Here is a 22,048-nt window from a genome sequence, read left to right as displayed (position 1 = left end):
AAATTCTGAGGGTCTGTTACAAAAGGAAGAAGGGAGAACGGTTATTGAGGGACAATAAGTATATCTGTCACACAAGCGCTCTGCTAGCAAATGGCTACATGACCCTGGGCAAAGGGACTTCATGCCCTTGAGCCCCAGTTTTCTCATATGTAAAATGGGAATAACACCCATCTCCCAAGGTTGATGAGTTGATGAGAATATAATGAGAGTGCATGTGCCAGGTACATTATCAGCCTGGAGTGTGTGTTGGAGTCTCCTTGTGCCTGTGGGTCCAGGCGGCGGGTGATGTGCCTCTCTGTGTGAGAAACAACCCCTGGGTTCAGGAGCTGCACCCAGCTTTGACCTTGGTAAGTTACTTCTCTAAAACAAAGGATCTGGCTTCTCCACACATGGAAATCCCCTCTCATCTGCCTCCTGACCTTGGGACTGTGCGTGTCCTTCCACACCCCACCCCTTCCCCTGGAGAGGGTCAGGCTCTGAGGAAGAGAGAGGAGGTTCATCTACCTATAGGGTCTCCAGCCCCCCAGATCTCACTGAATTAAGATACATGCCTCAGCCACCACCATCAGGACTGCTGTCATCTGTGACAGGCCCAGCATTCTCAAGCCAGAGATCATACTTTCTGCGCATTTCTCGGGGGCCCCAGGCCCTGTTGTGAAGTTTCACTTGTTATCACCACCCTGGGTAAACCCAGACAGTCGGAGAATGTCTCTTTCAGGTGCATATGTGATATCTGCCAAATCTTAAATAGCTGGCGCCGTTCCAAAAAGACAATCAAGAGCATGAGAACAGAACCAAATTCATCTGCTGAGTGTTTGCAGACCCTCATGTACACCAAACTCTGACTCATGGAAAGGGAAACTGAGGCCCAGAGAGGGGAAAAAACTGATCTGGTGAGTCTATGAGTCTGGGATTCCAGGATTCCTCTTAACCAAGTGATGGAATTCATCCTCCCATAAAAGGATGACCAGCATCGTGTGCCTTCTCTGAGGACACTGTTTGACTTCTGGAGTATTCCCATCAGCAGAATCTAATCACAAGGCAGCACCAGACAAACCCGACTCTGGGAGGACATCTTACAAAAGAACTAACCTGTAATGTTCAAACATGTCACTTCATGAAACCTGACCAATTGCACCAAACTGAAGGAGGCTGAGAAGACGTGAGAACTAAATGCCATGCAGGACCTCAGATTGGATCCTGGACTGGAAAAAACGCTTTGTTCTAAAGTATACTTTGGGAAAAATTGGCGATTTGAATATAGGCTGAGCTGTTAGATGCCAATACTGCGTCACTGCTAAATGTCCTGAAGTGGCTAACTGTACAGTGACTGTGTCAGCAAATGTCCTTACATGTGTTTAAGGGCATAGGGGCATAAGTCTGAAACTCACTCTCAAATGGTTCAGGGGGAAAAATGAAGACAGAGCAATGATAAAGCAAACTGTTAACAACTGATGAACCTGGGTGAAGGGTATACAAGACGTCTTTGTCCTCCTCCTCTTGCAAATTTTCTGTAAGTTTAAAAAGAAAAAAAGGATTGCAAATTTAAAGTCAGTTTATAAGTCTTTGGTTTTAAAGCTCTTTCTACGAGTACCGTAGTCTGTGCACCTATCTGTGGTCAGAGTTCGGGGAGTTGGAAGGGCGAATTGGCTGCTTCCGACAGGATCTTGGGAGGTGACCAGGGCCTTAGGGTGTGGCTAACGTCTAGGGGTGTGGTCAGAACCTTGGGGCGTGGCCAGGGTCTCAAAGTGTGGGCGGACTCCGGAGGCAAGGCCTGAGAAACTGTTCCCAAGGGGAGGTAAGCCTGTGCTTAGGGCCCCCTCTTGTGGCTATCCTAAGCTCTGGCCCTCCCTCCTTTTTTTAAAACCGCTTTATTGAGATACAATGTATATACCATATATTTCAACTAAAGTGTACAACTCAATGACTTTAGTAAATTCAAAGAGCTGTGCGATCATCACCACAATCAATTATAAAACATTGATTTTTTTACCCCATGCCCAGTAATAGTGACTCCCTATTTGCTCTAACCTCTTTCAGCCCTGGGCAACCCCTTCTCTATATATAGATTTGCCTATTCCAGACATTTTATGTAAGCTAAATCATAGAATATGTGTCTTTTGTGACTAGCTTCTTTCACTTGACATAATGTGTTTGAGGGTCATGTGTGTTGTAGCGTGGATCAGTGCTTTGTTCCTTTTACTGGCTGATTAACATTCCGTTGCACTGGTATACTGTGTTTAATTCACCCATTCACCAGTTGATGGATATTTAAGGTTGTTACCATAAATCTTTGTGTGCAGATATGTTTTTAATTTTCTGGGATAACTACCTAGGAGTGGATTTGCTTGGTCATATGGTATGTCAATGTTTAAACTTTTGAGGAATTACCAGACTGTTTTCCAGAGCAACTACACCATTTCACATTCCTACTGGCAGGGTATGAGGGTTGCAATTCCTCCACAGCCTCTCCAATACTTGCTGTTGTCTGTCTTTTCTATTATAGCTGTCCTAGCAGATATGAAGTAGTATCCGCTGTGGTTTTGATTTGCATTTCTAATGACTAATGATGTTGAGTGTCTTTTCATATCATCCGTTGCTTTTGTATCCACTCTGCAACTATATGAACTCTTAACCCCATTGCTGTATTTGATTTAGGTTTTTAAAATGAATGCATTAAGGATATCATTAAGGTCCCAGTATATCTTCTCAGATGCCATCTTTTTCCTGCATCACAACCTGCATTTGGTGTCAGCATTACCCCCCCCCATGTTTTCATACTATTATCACAAAAGGATGCCTCCCCAGATAATAAAGCATTGGTTCTACAGGCTTTCAAATTTGGTATAAATGGCATGGTACTGTACTAATCTTTCTGCACTGGCTTTTTCTTTTTTCTTTTGCCATTGTATTAGTTCCCTAGGGCTGCTGTAACAAAGACCCACAAACTGAGTAGCTTCGAACAACAGAAATTTGTTTGCTCACAATTCTGGAGACAAGGAATCCAAAATCAAAATGCTGGCAGGGCTATGCTCTCTCTGCAGGCGGTAGGGGAGGGTCCTTCCTTGCCTCTTCCTGGCTTCTGATGTTTGCCAGCAATCCTTGGCATTCCTTGGCTTATAGATGCACCACTCTAACTGCTGGCTCCAACATCACATGGCTTTCTTCCCATGCGTCTACCTGTGTCTGTGTCCAAATTTCCAATCATAGGGCCCACCCTAATTCAGTATGACTTCATCTTAACTTGGTTACACCTACAAAAAGTCTTATTTCTAAATAAGGTCACACTCACAGGTTCCAGTGGACATGAATCTGGGGGCGGGGTGCACTACTCAACCAATACACTCATCATTACGTTTTTATGATTCATGCTATTGGTGTATGTATATAGTTCATTCATTGAAGTTGCCATGTGGGAATTTTATGAGAGTGTACCACGATTTATTCATCCCTTATCTTAGTGATGGACACTTCCGTTTCCAGTTTTCTCCATTTCCGACAAAGCTGCAATTAACATCCCTGAACACGTCTCTCAGGGTTTCTTTGGGCAGTGCTTCTCAAACAGCCCGCAAGATCCATTAGTGGGTTGTGAAATCAATTTAGTGGGTTACAAACACGATTTTTCCTTTAATGAAATGGAATTAAATGGAAGCTATTATAGCACACGCACATATTGGGGCAACTGTGGATTATCCTGTGAAATTCTTTTGTTTCAAGTGTATGATGTCCTGATGTGAACGGAAGTGTTCGTAAGCCACAGCTTTGAAGGGTGTAGCTGGCAACAGCCCGGCTCTGTCAAAGGCTTCATAAATGCTGCCGACGAATTTGTCCATTTACACCTCCATCAAATGCTTGTCAAAACTTTGCACAGTCAAAAATGTGAATTTTTGCCCAGTGGATTTTCATCCTATTTTCGGGAGGAAGAAACCGAGGCTCGGAGAGGGCTGGAACGCAAGGAGCTGGGAGAGCGACCCCGCCATCCTGACAGCAAAAACCGGGTCTCTGCTTCGTCTGAGATGGAACGTCGAAAATTCCACAAGGTAAGGATTCTCCGATTCTAAGAGGTAGAGGGTGGGGGCTGAGGAGGGGAGTGGGGTGCGATGGGAGGACCAAACTCTTACCCTAAACCCTCTCCTCGCTTCTCCACCTCAAAGGGTATTGGAGAATTCTGGTAGTTACAGCTTGACGCACAGGCCCCGACAGAGAGCGAAGTGTTAGGTATTACTGTTATGCTCTGATTCGAAATTTTCTAAGTCTGCATATTTGTGATAGATCCTAGCCAGGTCTCCTGGGACGTAGCCCTGGCTCCCAGGGGCGTGCCCCGGGTGCCTTGGGGCCGAGGGACGGCCAGGCCCCCCAGCGCATCCCGGTGGTTGAGCAGGTCGAGGATCAACCACGCCGCTCCCGCCCTGCGCCACGCAGCCGCGTTCGGCCCATGCATTGTTGCAAATTACCTTCTCATCTCCTTTGGCAATCTGGGTGCCTCCCCTGCAGCTGGATTCCCCGCAGGCCCCTGCCGTGATGGGGACCCAGGAATTATGTCGCCAAATTCCTGCTTCCTCACACAGCCTCCTCCCAACCCCTGCTCCAAGGGGACCCAGGGGTCTGGTCACACTGCCCTTCCGGGGCAAAGGGATCGTACTAGCTCCCTGACCCTTCCAGAAAGTCCCGCTCTCCAACCTTTAATCCTAAACCTTCAGCCACGACCCTGGAATGCATGTCCCAGCCCCCCCTCCTGGCAGCGTCTCGCTACTTCCCAGTCCTGCCCCCGCCCCCAGTAAAACTCCCAGGTCTCCCTCAACCCCTCCTCCAAGGAGACCTAGGGACCCAGCCCTCAGCCCCGCCCAGCAGGGGCGCGGGCTTCCTACCTGCCGTTCCTCAAAAGTGTCCTCGTCTCCCCACCCACCGAAGCCGCCCCATCCAGCTCGCCTTTGGGGATGACTTTCGTACCCCACCTCTAGGGAACTCAGGTGCCAGAGCCCCCAGCCCTCGTGCCCCTTGGAGTCACAGGTAACTGCTGTGCCCTCCCCGGTTCCCCAGGGCCCGCCCCGATCCTGGGCCGGACGGAACCGCGCCTCTCCCCGCTGCACACGGCGTCCCGGGCACCCAAGGGACCCATGGCCGCGGCGGCGGCCCCGCGGGGGCGGCAGTGGGGAGAGCCCCGCGCGCTCGGCCGGGCGGTGAAGCTCCTGCAGCGCCTGGAAGAGCAATGCGGGGACCCCCGGCTCGCCTCGAGCCCCCCGTCGCTGCGGAACCTACTGCCCCGCACCGCGCTGCTGCTGCGCGAGGTGGCCCACGCCCGGCGGGCGGCCGGAGGAGGCGGCCCCGAAGGTCCCGGCGGGGCGACGGACTTTCTTGCCATCTACCTGGCCAACCTAGAGGCCAAAAGCAAGCAGGTGGCGGCACTGCTGCCACCGCGGGGCCAAAGGTCTGTCAACGACGAGCTCTTCCGGGAGGGCACCACACTCAGGTGAGCTGACGTCCTTGCCCCAAAGTTGGGATTACCAGTGAGGTCAGGGTCACGCCTCCAGCCCCTTCTCCCCCAGCCCCAGGGGTCCAGGCCCCCGGCCCCTCCTCCCCCGGACCCAGGAGTCCTGGTCTCAGCCCGTTCTCCCTGAGGAAACCTGGAAAACTAGTCCACCTCATTTTTTCCTTCCTTGGGCACCTATGCCTCAGCCCATTTCCCCTCATTTTTGTCCCCCCAGCAGCTGGCTTCCCACTGCCTCACTCTCCCAGAGGCATTAGACACACATCCTGGGCATGGGCGGACCCCAGGGAACTTCCAGCCTGAGAAGTGGGTTGACATCTGCGGAGCATGGGCCGCTTGCCTGGGGTACTCACAGGCCCCACTTGCTCTTTGGTTCCCGAGGCACAGCCAGCTCAGGACCTGGAGCTTGTCTGTGGGCCTCTGCTTCTGGCCCTGAACTCTGGGCAGCGGGCTGCTGAGCGACAGGGGCAGTGGAGGTTTGAGGCCCAGAGCCCAGAACATGGTGTGGACCAGAGGCTCTCAACCCCATAAAGTAAATATTTTGTAGTTACTCCTTACATTCATCCTGAAATGAAATACATAGGTTAAATCACTAAGCTACCCATAATTACTTTAAAAATCACTATATACAGCCCAAGTTGTATTTTATAAGGGAATGATAAAAGGAATGTTCTTCATAACAAAATTATCTATACTTCAAATGAAAGCATTAAGGCACAGCTACAATTTTTCTGGAAGGCAGGATCGACTAGTCAGACACTCGTACTTCCATGGAGAACTATTGAGTTGCCAAATAGTTACCCCTCCATATATAGGACAGTTGAACGTCTGTAAAATTTAGTATAAATTTAAAATTTGCAAATTGAGTTCTTGGCTTATTATTAGTGAATTTCTACATTCACAAATGTCTGATGGGACATTGGAAAGTTGAGTGGGATATGGGCATATTTTGCTGGAGGCAGTTGTTCTCCACAGCCTCACCTCCCTACCCTAATCACTATGTCAAGTAAATTTCTGGAAGCTCCTTAAAGGCTGGTATAACCCCACTGAGAATCACTGTTCTAGAAACTCAGATTCTTAGGCACTCAGTGTCTGAGTGGGTGTTCAGAGTCACGGGGGTCCTAGCAACTCTCTGAAGGAGATTCCAGACCAGCACTCTTCACTAAAATGTGCTGCAAGCCACATAACGTAGTTTTTCATTTTCTAGTAGACATATTACAAAAGAACTTTTTTTAACTGAAATGAGTTTTAATAACATTTTTTAACTCACTGTACCCAGAATATTATCATCTCAATTTATAGTCAATATAAAACAACGATTAATGAGTTAGTCCGCTCTTTTCTTTCTTCATCTTTTGCCCTAAGTTTCCAAAATCTGGAGTGTATTTCACATTTTGAGCACATCAGTTTGGACCAGCCACATGTGTGGATAATGGCTACATATTAGACTCTGGCAAGGGGGTTGCTTAGAAACTGTGAGGAGTGGTCCTAAAAAAGGTATCAGGAACCCTACAGACCTGCCTCAAAGAGATTATTAACACACAACAGTAAGGACAATAATAATAATTATCATGTACTCGGTGCCGACTGCATGCTGGGTGTGCTAGACATTTTGTGTGCCCATAAGACATGTAGGAATCCTCCTAACTTCCCTTGTGAGGCAGGGGCCGTACTTATCCTGTACTTATGCCCATTTCACAGTTGAGGAAACTGAGGCACATAGGGGGGATAAAAGGAACTTGCCAAAAATCACACAGCTCAGTGTCAGAGCTACTGTTTGCCGCTGCCACGTCCTGATCAGTACCCCAGGGAGGCAGCCAGCAGGTAAAAGCAGGGGTCCGTCACCCGGTGAGGCTAAAACCAAGAAGAGGCTCCAGCATGACTTGCACACAGACCACCCTGAATGCCCTCAGCCCCAGTGGGCCCCGCCTCTGACTAGGTGCAGCTTCTCCTCCAGCCCCATGGGCTGCAGGAGGAGGCTGGGATTTGTTTGCTGGAGAATGACATGGGTTTCAGGCAGCACCTCCCTTTCCTTCACAGATGAGGAGACCGAGGTCCTAAGAGGGGAGGCAACAGGGAGTCTTGGAATTGACTTTTGCCCTCCCCTGATACGTTAGAGAGATTCTGGGGGTCCGGTGCCTCTGGGTATTATTCCCCGCAGCCAGTGGAGGTGTCAGTGAGAGCCCCAAGGCCCAGCCCTATTCTCAGAGCCCATCCCCGTAGGCGACAGCTGGCCAAGCTGGCCCTCATCTTCAGTCACATGCATGCGGAGCTGGGCGCTCTCTTCCCCGGGGGAAGGTACTGCGGACACACCTACCAGCTCACCAAGGCCCCGGCCCATACCTTCTGGAGGGGTCACTGCGGAGCCAGGTGAGTGAGGACCTGCCCCTGGAATCCCTCAGCTCCTCAAACCTCACCTTGTTCCTGCCCAGGGACCCAGGAGGCCGGGCCCCCAGCCCCTCCTCCTCAGACCCTGGAGTCCTGGCTTCAGCTGCCCCTTCCTAGAGGTCTTGCCATTCTGGTCTTGCCAGGGGCCTCAGCTGTGTCCCCCCACCCCCTTCCCCCAGGTGTGTGCTGCCCTGGGTGGAGTTTGAGTCACTCTTGTGCACCTGCCACCCCGTGGAGACAGGCCTCACAGCCGTGGCCTTGCGCTCCACCATCAACCTCACCTGCAGCGGCCACGTGTCCATCTTCGAGTTTGACATCTTCACCAGGCTCTTCCAGGTCAGGGAAGGCCAAGGCTGGAAGCTCAGACTCTTGGCTCTGCAGGGAAGGAGAGGTTGGAAACCTGGTTTCCTGGGTCTGAGAGGGGTGGGGCTGGGGTCTCAGGCTCATGGATCCTGGGAGAAGAAGGGTCTGGGATCTTCTGTGTCAAAGATTTCTGAGGCCTACCATGAGTGTGAGCCGAATGGCTGGGTTTGTAAGCTACTTCCTTGGACTCTCACTGACCCCAGCACTGTGCCACTCCAGCCATGGCCAACCCTCCTCAAGAACTGGCAGCTCCTGGCAGTCAACCACCCGGGTTACATGGCCTTCCTCACATACGACGAGGTCCAAGTGCGTCTGCAGGCCCTCAGAGACAAGCCAGGCAGGTAGGGGCCAGGCCTCAGTAGGAGGAGGCTGCCGGGTGATCGGGCCTGGAGCCTGGGCTGGGCGGTGGTGGAAGCCTAGACATCCTTCAGAGAGTGAGGACTGAAGGGCTGAGGTGCCTGGGGCCCCAGAGTGCTACAGACTCAGAGTTAGGAAGCTGAGTGGCCCCTGCCAGCCCAACTCATCCAGCTGGGACCTTCTGGACCCTCCCCCAATCCAGCAGCTAAAGGGACAATACCCGGTGTGGGGACCTGCCAAGAAAAGGTCTGTTTCTGACAGATCAGAGTCCATGCTGTAACACCTATTAAATATTTTTAATATGACCCCATGCATACCTGCTGGGGCAAGAGAATGGAAACCAGACATCCCCCTTAAATTATTTCACGTGAGGAGTTTTGAGCTGTTGGGAACTCCCTGAAGGCTAAGCATTGAAGGACTGGGCTACCTAGAACATCAAGGGGTTAGGGAAGAAAAGGTCAGATTTGTGCGTCTTTGCAGGGCTGAGGTGCAGGACCCCCAGTGAGATGAGTGTGTTAGCACTCTTCCTGTTACAACTCAGACTGGTTTAAAGGGAAGGAAAAAGGGACAAATTAATTCCCATAATTGAGAAGACCAGGCATGGGGTTTCAGGCACAGCTGGATCCAGGTGCTCATGTGCTATTGTCAGGAATCAGTTCCTGTTCATCCCCCATGTCTGCTTTCCTTGTGTAAGCTTCATTCTCAGACATGATTTCTCCTCATGATGGCAAATGGTTTCTAAAAGCCCCAGCTATATACCCCGTTGGCTTAGCAACCTCTGTAGAAGTAGGTACACTCCTCCTGATGCTTCCAGTATCAGTGGAAGTCCCAGGGCTGACTTCTGTCACTATGGTCAGAGTCCTGAAATGAACTGATTGGCCAAGCCAGAATCAACTTTGTCTAAACCCCAGTAAAGGAGGAGGAGGAGCTGAACAAGTATAAACAGTGTCCTCTGTAGTGGCACACAGGGATCTGCCCCTTCATTGCCTAAAAAGTGGGAAGCTGCATTATAAGGGGGCAAGAAGTTAGTCACCTGAATCCCCAACAGGATGGTGGGCTGGGAGGTCCCAGGAGGGACGGTGGTGACCACTCCCTCACCCCATCCTACCTACCTCTTCCTCCAGCTACATATTCCGGCCCAGCTGCACTCGCCTGGGGCAGTGGGCCATTGGATACGTGAGCGCAGATGGCAGCATCCTACAGACCATCCCTCTCAACAAACCCCTGTTCAAGGCACTCCTGGAAGGACAGAAGGACGGCTTGTGAGTTGCCATCCTGGCAGGGGGAAGGTGTCAGCAGAATGTACTTCGAAAGGAGGTGCATGTTGAGCACTGCTCAAGACACGTGGGTGGGCACAGAGTTCCCAGAGCCGGGGTAAATTTGCAATACTATAGTGTTCCAGCAGGTGGCAGACAAGCATCTTGAGGAATGGACACACTTCTAGGTTGCACAGAGCCAGCATGGTGGGGTGTGTGGGGAGTCGGTGCAACCCTGGCAGCTCCATTCCTTGGGATTGTGCTCAAGAGCTTTTGCTTCTAGATATCTACATCCTGTTCTAGAATCTAGACTGTTAAAGCAGCAAAAGAACTGGGCAAACGGCTGGGCCTGCGTTTTCACCGTGTAACCTTGGCTATCCCAGGGCCCCTCTTTCAGAAGCCACCTTGGGTAGGAGGGGAAGGGAAAAAAAAGCCAGGTGAGGCTCCCAAGTCTCAGCCCAGACCTTGAACCAGAACCTTCCTATCAGTCGTATTGATATGGCATAATATATGAGATATGAGATACGAGATGATATACGATAGAGATAGAAAGATAAGAAATAGCTATGCACTCAATTCTTATTATTTATGGTAGTTCTGTAAAGTCACTGCAAACACTGAATTAGTGGAGACTGAGCCCTTGCTCCAGGGGGAAATACAGGTTTAGGCTCCTGCAAGACTCTAGTCACATTTTTATCAACCACTCACTACACAATAACCTTTATGTGTGTTTCTGTTTTCAGACACCTTATTTAGTACATTTCGTTTATTGACGCTGAAGTCTGCCCGACAGCTGAACTCATGCCTGAATGCAGCTTATCTAACACACACGTTTTCTCTGTAAGGCTCATCACAGCCTCTTGCACTTAGGGAAACACCAGACAGCGCCCAGCACTGCTTCATTTAACACAGTGAAGTCACCGACAGAAAGCATAAAAATACAAAAACTATGGCACTAAACAGACTGTGAAAAGAACAGTTGTTTACAGTAAGAGGAGCTGAAACAGGAGGGCTAAGTGTTGCCTCTTTCAACCTCAGCTGGAAACATGCCCATCAGGCAACTCACCTATTTTGCCACTTAGATGGTGGGAATGACCACAGAAAGGCCACAAGTATTGATTTTGGAGTTACAGGTACATTTTATCAAGGGGATGAATTTGCAAAGACAGAATCCACAAATAATGAAGATCTATTGTATATACTCTCATAGCCCTATTTGACTACTGGGACACAGCAAGGCAGAGCCACTTGCCCAGGTCACACAGCTGCCGAGCTAACAAGCCAGGATTTGAAGCCAGGCAGCCAGAGTCAGCGTACGGGCACTCACCCACCATAAAGTCCTGAATTCCAGGTCAGATTTCATTGGAGGAGAGGATTCCAGGGTTTAAATAAGTGTGAACACCATCCATCTGGTTCACATACCCCCTGCCTGACACACACGCATGCACACGCACACCACCATTATACAGATGGGAAATCAGGGCCCAGAGAGAAGGGAAGGGACACCACGCTTTCTACCACACAGCAAGGGGACCGTCTGGGTCTAAGGTCAATTGTAGTGTACATGGCGTGGAGGTGGGGTGTGGCCCATTTTATGAGCACTGCCTTATTCAATCTCCCCACCAGTTTTTGCCTTGGGCTTGATTATGTCTCTTTCACAGAAAGGAAAACCGAGGCCAGACAGGTAGAGTTGCCCAGGCCAGGTCACACCAAGTGTCTGTGGGAGGGCTGCATCCGGGCCCAGGCCCAGCGGCCAGGCCAAGCCACCAGCCTCAGGGACTTGCGACCCCACTGTTGGTCTGAGGTTGCAGTTATGGCCTGGGTGGTTGACCCAGAAGGTGCAGGGCCCTCTTCTTGGCTGCCCTGGAGCCCGGAACTCAGACCAGGCTCTAGCCTGATTCTGCATCCTTCCAGGCTTCCGTGTGTAGCTGTGCGCAGTTAGCTGAGCCTCTGTCCCCACCTGCGCAGCAAGAAGCAGTGTCAGTGGTCTGGGGGGCCTGCTAGCCCTGCTAGTCTAAGACTAGGGTTTGGTCATTCAGCAACCTGTGACTCTAAGGTGCTCTTGCAGTCAGGCCTGAGGACTCAAGGATGGGGGATGCTCTGGGAGTCAAAGCCTGCATTTTTATCAGTTTCCTCATTCTTGTTCCTCTGATCTGTGTTCCAGAGCTTGAGTCAGTTAGGTTTAGTGTGTCTTTTGGGGGTGTTGTGAGCAGGCATCTTGCCCTGGGAAGTCCCAATTTGAGATGAGGAAAGAGAAAATGTCCCCAAGCCAGCAATGGATTTGGGGCAGATGCTCACCAGAAGCTCTGGCCCCAGGACGGAGCTGGGGAGTCCCTGTCAGTCTGGGCTAGGGGGTCCTGAACGGTCCCCTCGGTCCCCTCTCTCCCCTTCACCCAGGTACCTCTACCCAGATGGAAAGAATTACAACCCAGACCTGACTGAACTCTGCCACACGGAACCCTATCAGTGCATCCAAGTGTCAGAGGTGAGTCCCAGGCCGTGCCTGCCTGCCCATCACCCGCCTTTTGCGCTGGCTCCAGCATTCCCTCCCACGGAGTCAGGCCTGGCATCCCAGAGGCTTCGGTTTCTGTGCTGGCTTGGTGGCCGTGTGATGTGCAGTAAATCATTTGGCCTCTCTGAGCCTGTCCTCCTTATTCCTCCTGGGTTTTCATGGGGATCAAACCAGGAACCAATACTGCTGAGATCATCAGAACAGCGAAGGAATGCATGTGAGCGTACAGCCCTTAGTCTTCACAGCCACTCCACGAGGGAGAGAGATGACAAAGGATTTTCTTAGCATAAGTATATCCCACAATATTTGGGATATACTTACACCTAAAATTTTATTCATCATTTATCTGAAAATCAAATGTAACAGGGCATCCTGAATTCTCAGTGTCTAAGTCTGGCAACCTCGAGTGTAGACCCCAGAGAAGAAGCCTCATGACACAGGATACGTATAGGAGGCGGCTGAGCACACAGCCTTGAACTTGCAAGGATTTGGGGCTGACACAGAGGTTTGGGACTTCCGTCCTGTGGCCCGACCTGTGTCCCTGCCACCCTCCCCACCTTCTTGCCTGCCAGGAGCAGCTGCAGCTGTACTGGGCCATGAACTCCACGTTCGAGCTCTGCAAGATCTGTGCGGAGAGCAACAAGGATGTAAAGATTGAGCCGTGTGGGCATCTGCTCTGTAGCCGCTGCCTGGCTGCCTGGCAGGTGGGTCCGTCCTGCCCTGCCTTGCCGCCCCATCTCCCCTTCTCTATGCTAAATGCCCCTAGAGGATCTCCCAGAGGCCTTATCAATCAGATGGAGAAACTGAAGCCCAGGGAGAGCAGAGGTCTGCTCAGGGCCCCTCAGGGGCGAGGACTGGGAGCCCGCCTCGAGGCCTGCACCCCTGTCTCATCTGGCTCTGCACCTGTCTCCTTGGCTGCTCCTCCAGTTGCATTGTTGGTGGAAAGGGCTCCTTCCTTCCCTCACTGGGTGACCTGGGGCCAGTAGCTTCCCCTCTCTGAGCCTTAGCCTCCTTCTCTGGAGAATGCGGCTGATGGGAGACACCTCCCAAGGGCCATAGTGAGGATCCCAGCCCACGAAGCCCCTGGGAAAAGTGCCCTGTGTAGTGTAGGTGCCTGACATTTAGTTTTCTGATTGTAATGTAAGGGTTTGACATTAAGCTTTTGATCGTGGAGGCACCCACTTGAAAGATGCCGATCTTGAATACAGATGTCGCCACATGGATGACAGCGACCTGATAAGGAACCAGACTAACCCCACCCATGAGGTTCCCCGTAAGAAAGGCCTGAGTAGCCTAGAAAGTGGCCCAGCTTTTCCCTTCCTGCTCCCAAATTCTTGCTGTTATGCTTTAAATTTGCCAATGAACAGTGAGCCCAAAAGCCAAGGCCCCCCGCACAGCCCCTAATAAAGGCAGAGACCCCGCCTCCACCTCCCTCTACCTGGGACCTCGCTGTGCGGTCCGAGGTGCGCAGAGAACCCTCCTGGACCTCTGAGCAATAGGCCTCGTTCTTCAGAGTCCCCCGATGGCTGTTGCTGAGGTGTGTCCTGCGATCATAATAAGAACCACAAGGGCCAGTCCAGCCAAAGCACTGGCCCAGGTGCAGGGGGGAAGGGAATGGCCGTGGGGCTCACCCCAGTTTACACGGTCCAGGCAAGTGTCCCAGGCCTTCCTGGCCAATAGCACAGACCCACATGACCCCCTGGCCCCACCGGTACACCCCTCCTGGCCCCAGCCCTGGTCCAGCCCCCACCTCCCGTCCTGCCCCTCCCTCCCCAGCCCTTCCTGACTCCTCCCTCTCTCTCCATTTCCCGCCCTCTGGCTGTTGGAGATAAAGGCTCTTATAGTCCCAAGGGGTGTAGTGGAAACAAACCCTGGCCATTTCCCTCCCCACCCCCAGCACTCCAACAGCCAGACCTGCCCCTTCTGCCGATGTGAGATCAGGGGCCAAGAGACCGTAAGTATCCATCAATTCCAAGGGAGGCCAGCGGAAGGCAGGGCTACTGCCGAGGACCCAGGGGACAACAGTGACCAGGAAGACAGGGAGGAAGAGCTGGAGCAGGTGAGCAGGGCCAGGCAGAAGCTGGGACTGGAATTCCTGGGTCTGAGGGAGAGGGAGGCTGGGAGCTGGACCCTTGGTTCTGGGGGAGAAGGGGCTGGTGACAGGACTCTGGGGTCCCCAAAGGTCTGGGGCTATGGCTTGTTCCAGTTGTAACCCTCCCGAGGGTTAGGATTCGTCTTACTTCCATCATATCTCCAAAGACTAGAACTGTGCCCGAATGCTAGGACGCCAAGCAGGAGGACACGTAGGGGAGAGGATAACGGCAGCTTATACGCCCTCGCCGCCTCTGTCTCCCTAGGTGGCTGCCTCAGCTCCCCCACTGCCCTCTCAGCTGGATCTGTCCCCCAGGAGTCCCAGAAGAGAAGGTCAGAAGGTGGTGAGTCAGGGGCTGGTCTGAGGTGGGCAGGGGGGGTCTCCTTCCGCCCCAGGGTACCTCAGTGGTGCCAGGCTGCTCATACTTCACGCCCATTTACAGGGTGCTCTGCCATCCAACAGCCACCGCCTCTTGACCTCTCCTCTTGCTCTCTTCCTCAGTTCCCCCTCCCTGGCTGTCCAGCTCTCCTTCCCGGATTCCAGGCATGCCCTACCCCCGGGCCTTTGCACCAGCTGTTCCCTCTGCCTGGATCTCCTTTCCCCAGGCTTGCTTTCTCATCCTGTCCTCAGGGAGACCTTCCCTGACCGCCCTCTTTTATTGAAAATAGCTCCAAGCTCCCACCATGCTGATTTCCAATCCTTTCCACCACCTGGCCGACTGTACAGTTGCTGTTTTCTGTCACCATCAGCAGGTTGTAACCCTCCCAAAGTCAGGGCTGTGTCTTTTTCTCCATTGTATCTCCAGAATCTAGAACAGTGCCTGACACATAGTAAGGGCTCAATATATAGGTGTTAAATGAATAAACTGAAGTCTTCCCAATGGCCCTATAAAGTCAAAAATGTTTCCTTCCTCATTTTTCAGAGGAAAAAAGCTCAGGTTGGTGACCATCAAAACCACACATCCTGAAAGAAGAGAAACACGGTGCTGGGGATCGGGGCCATAGAGACCCCAAAATCTTCTGCTTACTTTCTAAGCAAGCCCCAGCCTTGCTTTCTTCTCCCTGTACCCATCTCCCTCCCACCCCAGGATTTCCTGAGACCCTGGCCCTCTGGGAAGGGGCAGGTCTCTCTTGGCATCTCAGGCTGAGTACACACAAGATTCGATCAATACCAGGCCATCTTCAAACAAACAGGTCAGGAAGTCCGGGAACATTATTCGACCACAGCAAACAAGAGAGCCAGCAGGAAAGGGGGGGGTGCAGGGATACCAGCCAGGGAAGCTAAAAACAGATCCCGACCTGCAGCCAAAAGCAAATGGAAACATTAGGAGGCACTCAGCCGGCTCCCTGAGGACCACGAGGGGACACGGCCGGAAGGGCAGGCTGCCAGGGCACCTCCGGTCACGTGGTCGCACCCTCGCCTAGGCTGTGCCCTCCGCCTGGCTTGCCCTTTCCCCTTCTCCCCAAACCCTGACTCAAATTCCAGTCAACCCCTACTCCTTCATTCTTCAAAACATACTGCAGGAGAGCCAGCCCTGGGAACTGCTTCCCAGCAGGGGACCATCGCAATGAAGAGAGTTAGCAGGTGTCTCACTCTTGCTAATATGTCTGGTACTGCTGTTTAATGTATTTATTTAGTTGTCCTGACAACACAGTGAGGTAGGTACTGGTCTGATCTCTTATTATATAAAGAGGGGGACAGTGAGGCTCCAAGACCTGGAGGTCACCCAGCTCAAAGGTGAGAAAGACAGGACCGGAACCCGGGCTCCTGGCTCCAGACTCCAGCGTCTTTCCCCAACCCCTGGGGCCTTGACTCCCTTGTCTGTAAAGTGGGTGTGATGCCAGTTCCTGCCGCAGGGGGCTGCTGTGGGCACTGGGCGAACAGGGCTGTGTCACTGCCCTCGTGATTGATTTATGACACCCCCACACCGCTGTTCGCCATCTGAGAAACTCACCGTTACGGGGGGCAACACTGCCATCCAGCAGTGCCCTGGCATCTCCCTGGCCACCGGGGCCTCTCCCGTCCTCAGCGTCTTCATGTGGAAAATGGGACGAGTCCAGCGTGGTCCCACGGGTTTTGGTGAAGTCAGCAAGACTGTGTGTCTGTAACCTGAGCCACCCCTCCCTCACCTCTCAGAACCCCCTCTAGCTCCCCAGGGCTCTAAGAACTCAAGCCAACATCCTTTCCACGGCACCAAGGCTTGGGGATCTGGCCCCCTACCTCTGACCTACTGCCGCCTCCCCCACCACCAAAACTCCTTTCCAGCACTTACTGGTTGTAGCAGGCCAGTAAGCCCACCACCCACCTCAGGGCCTCTGCCTGCAGCACTGAACTCAGGCTTTTGTTCAGTCTCCCTCCTTCCAGAGGCCTTACCCAGCCAGTGTCCCCCCCCATGCCTATTTCAGTTCTCGGAAGGACACCTACCCACTCCGGGAAATGTCCATGTTCATATGCTGATTACTCACCATAAGCCTCTTGCTCAGCAGATCATCAGCTCCGTGAGAACAGAGATTTTTGTCTGTCTGGTTCATGGCTGTCTCTGAAGTCAGCCTAGAACAGTACCTGGTACACTGTAGATACTCAGGGAGCGTTTGTGGGATGGATGGAAGGATGGGTGGACGGATGGATGGATAGGTGGGTGGATGGGTGGGTGTGTGTGTGGATGGGTGGATGGATGGGTGAGTGGATAGACAAATAAATGAAAACTTCCTACTCGAGCCAGAGGTGCTTGGGGAAAACCAGCATGGACGAGGGTCAAGACTATCCCACTGCCCCACGACTGTGTAACCAACCCCCCTCTGGGCCTATGAAATGAAGCAGAGCTACAGTTCAACTGTGACATTTCTAAATCTCCTTCCCTCCAGGCATCTCTGGCCCTCCCCAGACTCCGGGTCCCTATTACCTTGCCGACAATTAGGATTGTGGCCTCAGTCCCCTGGGAAATCACCTCCAGTCCCAAGGCCAGGGAGAGAGCCACAGAGTAAGTGGACAGGGCAGCTGCGGTCCAGGACTCCCGGGGCTGAGCGATGGAAGTGAACCACTGGTCCTAGGAAATCAACAGCCCCTCCTCAAACTCCCTCCATTGCAGAAACTCCTAAAGAGAAAGTCACCCCTCCTGCTGCCCCTGTATGGCCCCTGATCACTGCCCAGGCCTGGAGGCCAGGTGAGGACACCCCACCCCACCCCTGGCCCAGTTTCCCTCCTGCGGCCTGGTCCTGCCCTCCCCACCCACCTGATGTGATACTGCCTAACCCACCTCTTTTTCTGCCTCACAGGGCACGAAGATGTGCTGCTAAAGGGCGCCCCAGGGGCTGGAGGGGTTTGTGAAGCAGAAATAAAACTGCTAAATGCTAAGCCTGGTCTGTCCTCCGGTGTGTGCAGGAAGTGCAGCCGCCACCAGGGGGCAGTGTGGTACGGGGAGGGTGGTCCCTGAGGCCGGATCCCCACCTGATTAACCTAGGGTTTCTGGCACAGAGACCAGAGTGGGGACCCCACCTCCACAGAGCCAGGAGTCCAGGCCCGCAGCTCCCGTTTCCCTTAGACTCAGGAGTCTGCACCCCCAGCCTCCTCTTCCCAGGATCCAGGAGTCTGCACCCCGAGGCTTCTCTCTCAGACTGGAGTCCAGAGTCCCAGGTTCTCAGAGATTCAGGCAGACGGCCCCCTTGCCCCATCGTGGCCAAAATATCTCTGGACCCAGACGCAGATATCCAAATTCTAAGTCCCTAGTCAAAAAGACTTCACATTTCTTTGATTTACGTGCCCCCATCTTGCCTCCTGTTCTTATCCCCCTCTCTCCGCCCTGGGATCCTTCTCCCAGAGTAACAGTGGCTTCCAGCCCAATTCAAGCTGAGGAAGTGTCTCCTCACCATGTCACTAATCTTGGAGGGACCAGTCCCCATCCCTTGTGCCCAGCCCCAGGCTAGGCAGGGCTGGGCATGTAGCACTAGTCACTGTCCCGGGGCTCAAAGTCCAGTGGTGGAGGCAGACCTGTCCCTGGACAGTGATGACCCAGAGTGGGCAGGGCCAGCATGGGGGAGCCCAGGGAGCCGTAGGAGTCCAGAGAGGGCAGCTGACCAAGCCTGGGAGGTCAGGGGTCAGAGGGGGGGGCTTCTGGGAGGAGGGGACATCCACACCGAGACTAGACAGATGAGGAAAAGGTATCCCTGTGTAAACAGAGCATGGGAGCATCACAGATCTAGTTCCAAGCAGCAGAAGCTGCCTCTGGGGCAGAATGAGAATTTATTGAGAGGACTTGGAATCACTCAAGAGAATCCCAAGACTGATGGGAGAGAACGAGGATCGGAAAGCGAGCAGGAACACCGGCAGCTGGCCTCTCCAACCGTGCTGCAGCCAGCATCACGCCACAGAGCCAGTCTGATGAGGATATGCTGGTGCCCTGATGGCCACTGGACACAGTTATCTCGCTGCCTCTGCTGCCCCAGAAGTGGGCTGGAGCAGCTCGTCTCACTGGCTGTCACCTGGGACAAATCACACCACAACTAAGTGGCAAACAATAATCACCTATCGCTCACAGTTGCTGTGGGTCAGGATTTGTGGGAGGGCTTGATTGGAAAGTTCTGTCTCAGGGTGCAATCAAATGGTGCATCAAGTGGAGCCGCCCTGCACAGGGCAGCTGGGCGCTAGACAGGCATCTCTCTGCCGTCTCAGACCTCTGCACAGGGCCTCCATGTTCGCTAGTTTGGGCTTCCCCACAGTATGGCTGCTTCATCGTAGTCAGGCTGCTTGTATGATGGCTGAATATTCATGGAGAATATTCCAGTGACCCAGGCAGAAGCTGCATAGTCCTTTTTACCTCATCTTGGGAGTCAGCATCACTCCTGCTACATTTTATTGTTTACACGTTAAGTCACCAAACTGCACAGATTTAAGAAGAGGGGACATAGACCCACCTCTAAGTGAAAAGAGAGTCAAAATCAGATTGTAGAAGAGCATGTGGAATGAGACACTGTTTTAGCTGTCTATGGTAAACAGACTCTGTCCCAGCTCCACAGTGGAAATACATCAGCCAGTCCCTGATCCTTTGGCATTAGCTCCTGACCAAAGTATTGTAGGATTTGCCAAGCTTAAGTCACCTGAGCTCCAACAGGACCTGGGAAGGCAAATGTCTGTCCTAGTTGGCTTCAACAAAGGGCATCTGGCTTTTAGGATTTTTCTAGATGTGGGAAGGGGGTGCAGACACTAGCTAACCCTACCCCCGAAAAGTCCACAACGGTCCATCCCTTTGAACGTCAGTATTTGTGGTCGTATAGTTAACATTCTCTTCTTCTTCTCCCCAAACTTCTTAACTAAACTCTCCCTGCACAATTAACTCTTGCTATACAGGTAAAGATGCATTCACACTGCCCCCAAGACACCACCACCTTTCATTAATTACATATTCAATATGCAAGTCTGGAATCATTGGAGAGCAGCAATGCCTCTCCAAATGTGTCACAATCCAGACTCCATAAGCTGTGAACTAGTTTTTAAGTAAATGTCACACACTATGTAAAATAATGGGATAAAGGTACCCCTCTTATCTGTGGGGGAGCATATATTCCAAGACCTCCGCTGGATGCTCGAAACCACAAATAGTACCAAACCCTAGATATACTATGATTTTTCCTATACATACATACGCATCTGTGACAAAGTTTAATTTTTACATTAGGCACAGTAAGAGATTAAGCACAATGATTAATAATAAAAGAGAACAATTATAACAGTATACTAGGCAAAAGTTACGTCAATGTGGCCTCTCCCAAAATATCTTATTGTTCTGGGCTCACCTTGTGATGATGTGAGAGGATCAGATGCCCATGTGATTAGATAAAGTAAGGTGAATGATGTAGGCTTTGTGACGTAGCATTAGAATACTGTTGACCTTACGACGATTTGTCCAAAGGAGGATCATCTGTTTCTGGACCACAGTTGATCACAGGTAGCTGAAACCACAGATAAGGGGAGTCCTGTAGAGAAAAAATAATTGCAATATGTATGTATACACACACATGAGATAGCGAGGATGGACTTGGGAAATTAATTCATTCCCTGACTATGTACTCTGCTCCTCCTCATGCCAAGCACTGTTCTAGGCACTGGAGATACAGTGGTCAAGCTCCTGTTCTCTTGGAGCTTATGTTCTGTGCAAGACAATATGTGGCAGTGGCAAGGCCATGGAGGAAGTAAGGAGAGGCTGTGGAGAGCGGGAATTGCTGTTTTGGATGGGATGGTCGAGAGAAACTGATGAGGTGATGTTGGAATAGAGATTAGAAACAAGTAAGGAAAGTTGCTGTGTAGAGGGAGAATGTCCCAGCAGAGAGAAGAGCAAATGCAAAGGCCCTGGGGCCAGAGCTTGCCAGGCATTGGAGGACCAACACAGAAGCAGAGACCCATGTGGTAAGACAGAGCTAGCAAGGGGGATGACCAAGAAAGATGGGTCAAGGAGGTAATGAGGGCTAGATCGAGGACCTTGTGAGCCATGGAGTGGACTTCAGCTTTTCCTCTGAGAGGAGCCATAGGAGGCCTCTGAGAGGAGGAGTGCTGGGAGCTGACGCACATTTAATGGGATCCCTCTGGCTGTCCTGTGGGAGTAAATTATAGGGGACAAGGGCAGATGATGTTTCAGTACTAGTTCCTGCAAGTGTGCGAGGGGACCCTGGCTGGTGTTTATGACTTCCTTCCTGCATCCACATTCCACAGAATCCTCCTCTGTCACCTAGAGCCTCAGCTGGTTGGCTTCCTGGGGAAAGTGGCAAAGGGGTGGCTCAGGAGTGGGTCCAGCCCAAGAAGTAGGCGTACAAGCCGGAGCGAGAAGCTGGGGGCTGGGTGTCTGGGGTTGCAGTGTGCGAGCTTGCCGAGGGAACTTGAGGCTGTATTTGTGCTGAGTAAGTGTGTATCGCGTGTCCTGTGCTGATCCAGCCTGGGTGGGGTTCACATGTGAGCCTGTGTGCTCCAGAGTCTCAGCCTTGCAAACCTTCCCCGAGTGCCTGCTCTGCGTCTGGCCTTGTGCTGGGCACGCAGCAGTGACCAAGACAGCCCCAGCCCTGTCTCGTGGACTCACAGCCCGGTGGAGGAGGCAGACCCATCCCCGGACAAGGATGAGCCAGAGTGGACAAGCCTGGCACTGTGGGAGCTCAAAGGGGGCGCCTGGCCCCACCAGGGGAACAGGGTGGGTGTTTTGGGGGGAGACAGTGTCTCTCCCAGTGTAACAGTTGCTCTTTTATCACCAGTGGATAAAGTAGCCTGGTCCAGTCTGACCAATAACTACTACCAGGCTGACCTATAATCTAAACTGTCCCTGTCTGTCCTATGGACAATGCGCAGTCTTACCAGTAACCCCCAGTCTGATCAGAGGACTGGAGGACCTCTTCTAGCATGACGAGCCACCCCCCATTCTGACCAATGTCCAGGGCCAGCTTCTCCCCAGGTAACAGTGACCTCCCCCGCTCCCCGCTCCCCAGCCGTCAGTGGGGGGATTTTGTCCCAGTCAGACCAGGCCTGTGAGGATCCTCAGCAGGCTGACCTGTGACCTTTATTTCTGACCCGCAGCTGTGCTCCTCCTCCTCCCCTCAGGTGCCCTGGCCTCCGGC

General features: G+C 52.3%; 1 protein-coding gene across 5 annotated transcripts; it reads left to right on the top strand.

The window, feature by feature from the left end:
* The first annotated feature begins 4,844 nt into the window (after positions 1 to 4,844).
* On the top strand, positions 4,845 to 17,810 carry CBLC (Cbl proto-oncogene C). Of its 5 annotated transcripts, none has more exons than XM_057492690.1 (12): positions 4,845 to 5,470; positions 7,712 to 7,858; positions 8,056 to 8,212; positions 8,459 to 8,580; positions 9,721 to 9,858; positions 12,250 to 12,337; positions 12,937 to 13,068; positions 14,262 to 14,423; positions 14,722 to 14,796; positions 17,321 to 17,436; positions 17,518 to 17,619; positions 17,732 to 17,810. In XM_057492690.1, exons 1-11 carry the CDS (start codon positions 5,118 to 5,120, stop codon positions 17,552 to 17,554), a joined length of 1,527 nt encoding a protein of 508 aa, XP_057348673.1. In that variant the 5' UTR covers positions 4,845 to 5,117; the 3' UTR covers positions 17,555 to 17,619; positions 17,732 to 17,810. The 5 variants fall into 5 exon arrangements, with proteins under 5 accessions (XP_057348673.1, XP_036741683.2, XP_057348672.1 ...); XM_036885788.2 differs by having other exon boundaries at positions 4,847 to 5,470; positions 17,545 to 17,619; XM_057492689.1 differs by having other exon boundaries at positions 4,849 to 5,470; positions 14,722 to 14,799.
* Positions 17,811 to 22,048: the final 4,238 nt, after the last annotated feature.

The sequence above is a fragment of the Manis pentadactyla genome, chromosome 15 (genome assembly GCF_030020395.1).
Source record: "Manis pentadactyla isolate mManPen7 chromosome 15, mManPen7.hap1, whole genome shotgun sequence".
Taxonomy (NCBI): domain Eukaryota; kingdom Metazoa; phylum Chordata; class Mammalia; order Pholidota; family Manidae; genus Manis; species Manis pentadactyla.
The sequence above is the reverse complement of the archived record's forward strand: the minus strand, read 5'-3'. Positions and strand labels throughout refer to the sequence as shown.

What these genes read in the sequence shown, in the direction of transcription:
- CBLC (XM_057492689.1), top strand. Translation starts at nt 5,118, where the DNA reads ATGGCCGCGGCGGCGGCCCCGCGGGGGCGGCAGTGGGGAGAGCCCCGC. An exon ending in GCTGCCTGGCTGCCTGGCAG is followed by an intron (nt 13,069 to 14,261) that starts GTGGGTCCGTCC and finishes CCCCACCCCCAG; the next exon opens with CACTCCAACAGCCAGACCTG. An exon ending in GCCAGGGAGAGAGCCACAGA is followed by an intron (nt 17,437 to 17,517) that starts GTAAGTGGACAG and finishes GGAAATCAACAG; the next exon opens with CCCCTCCTCAAACTCCCTCC.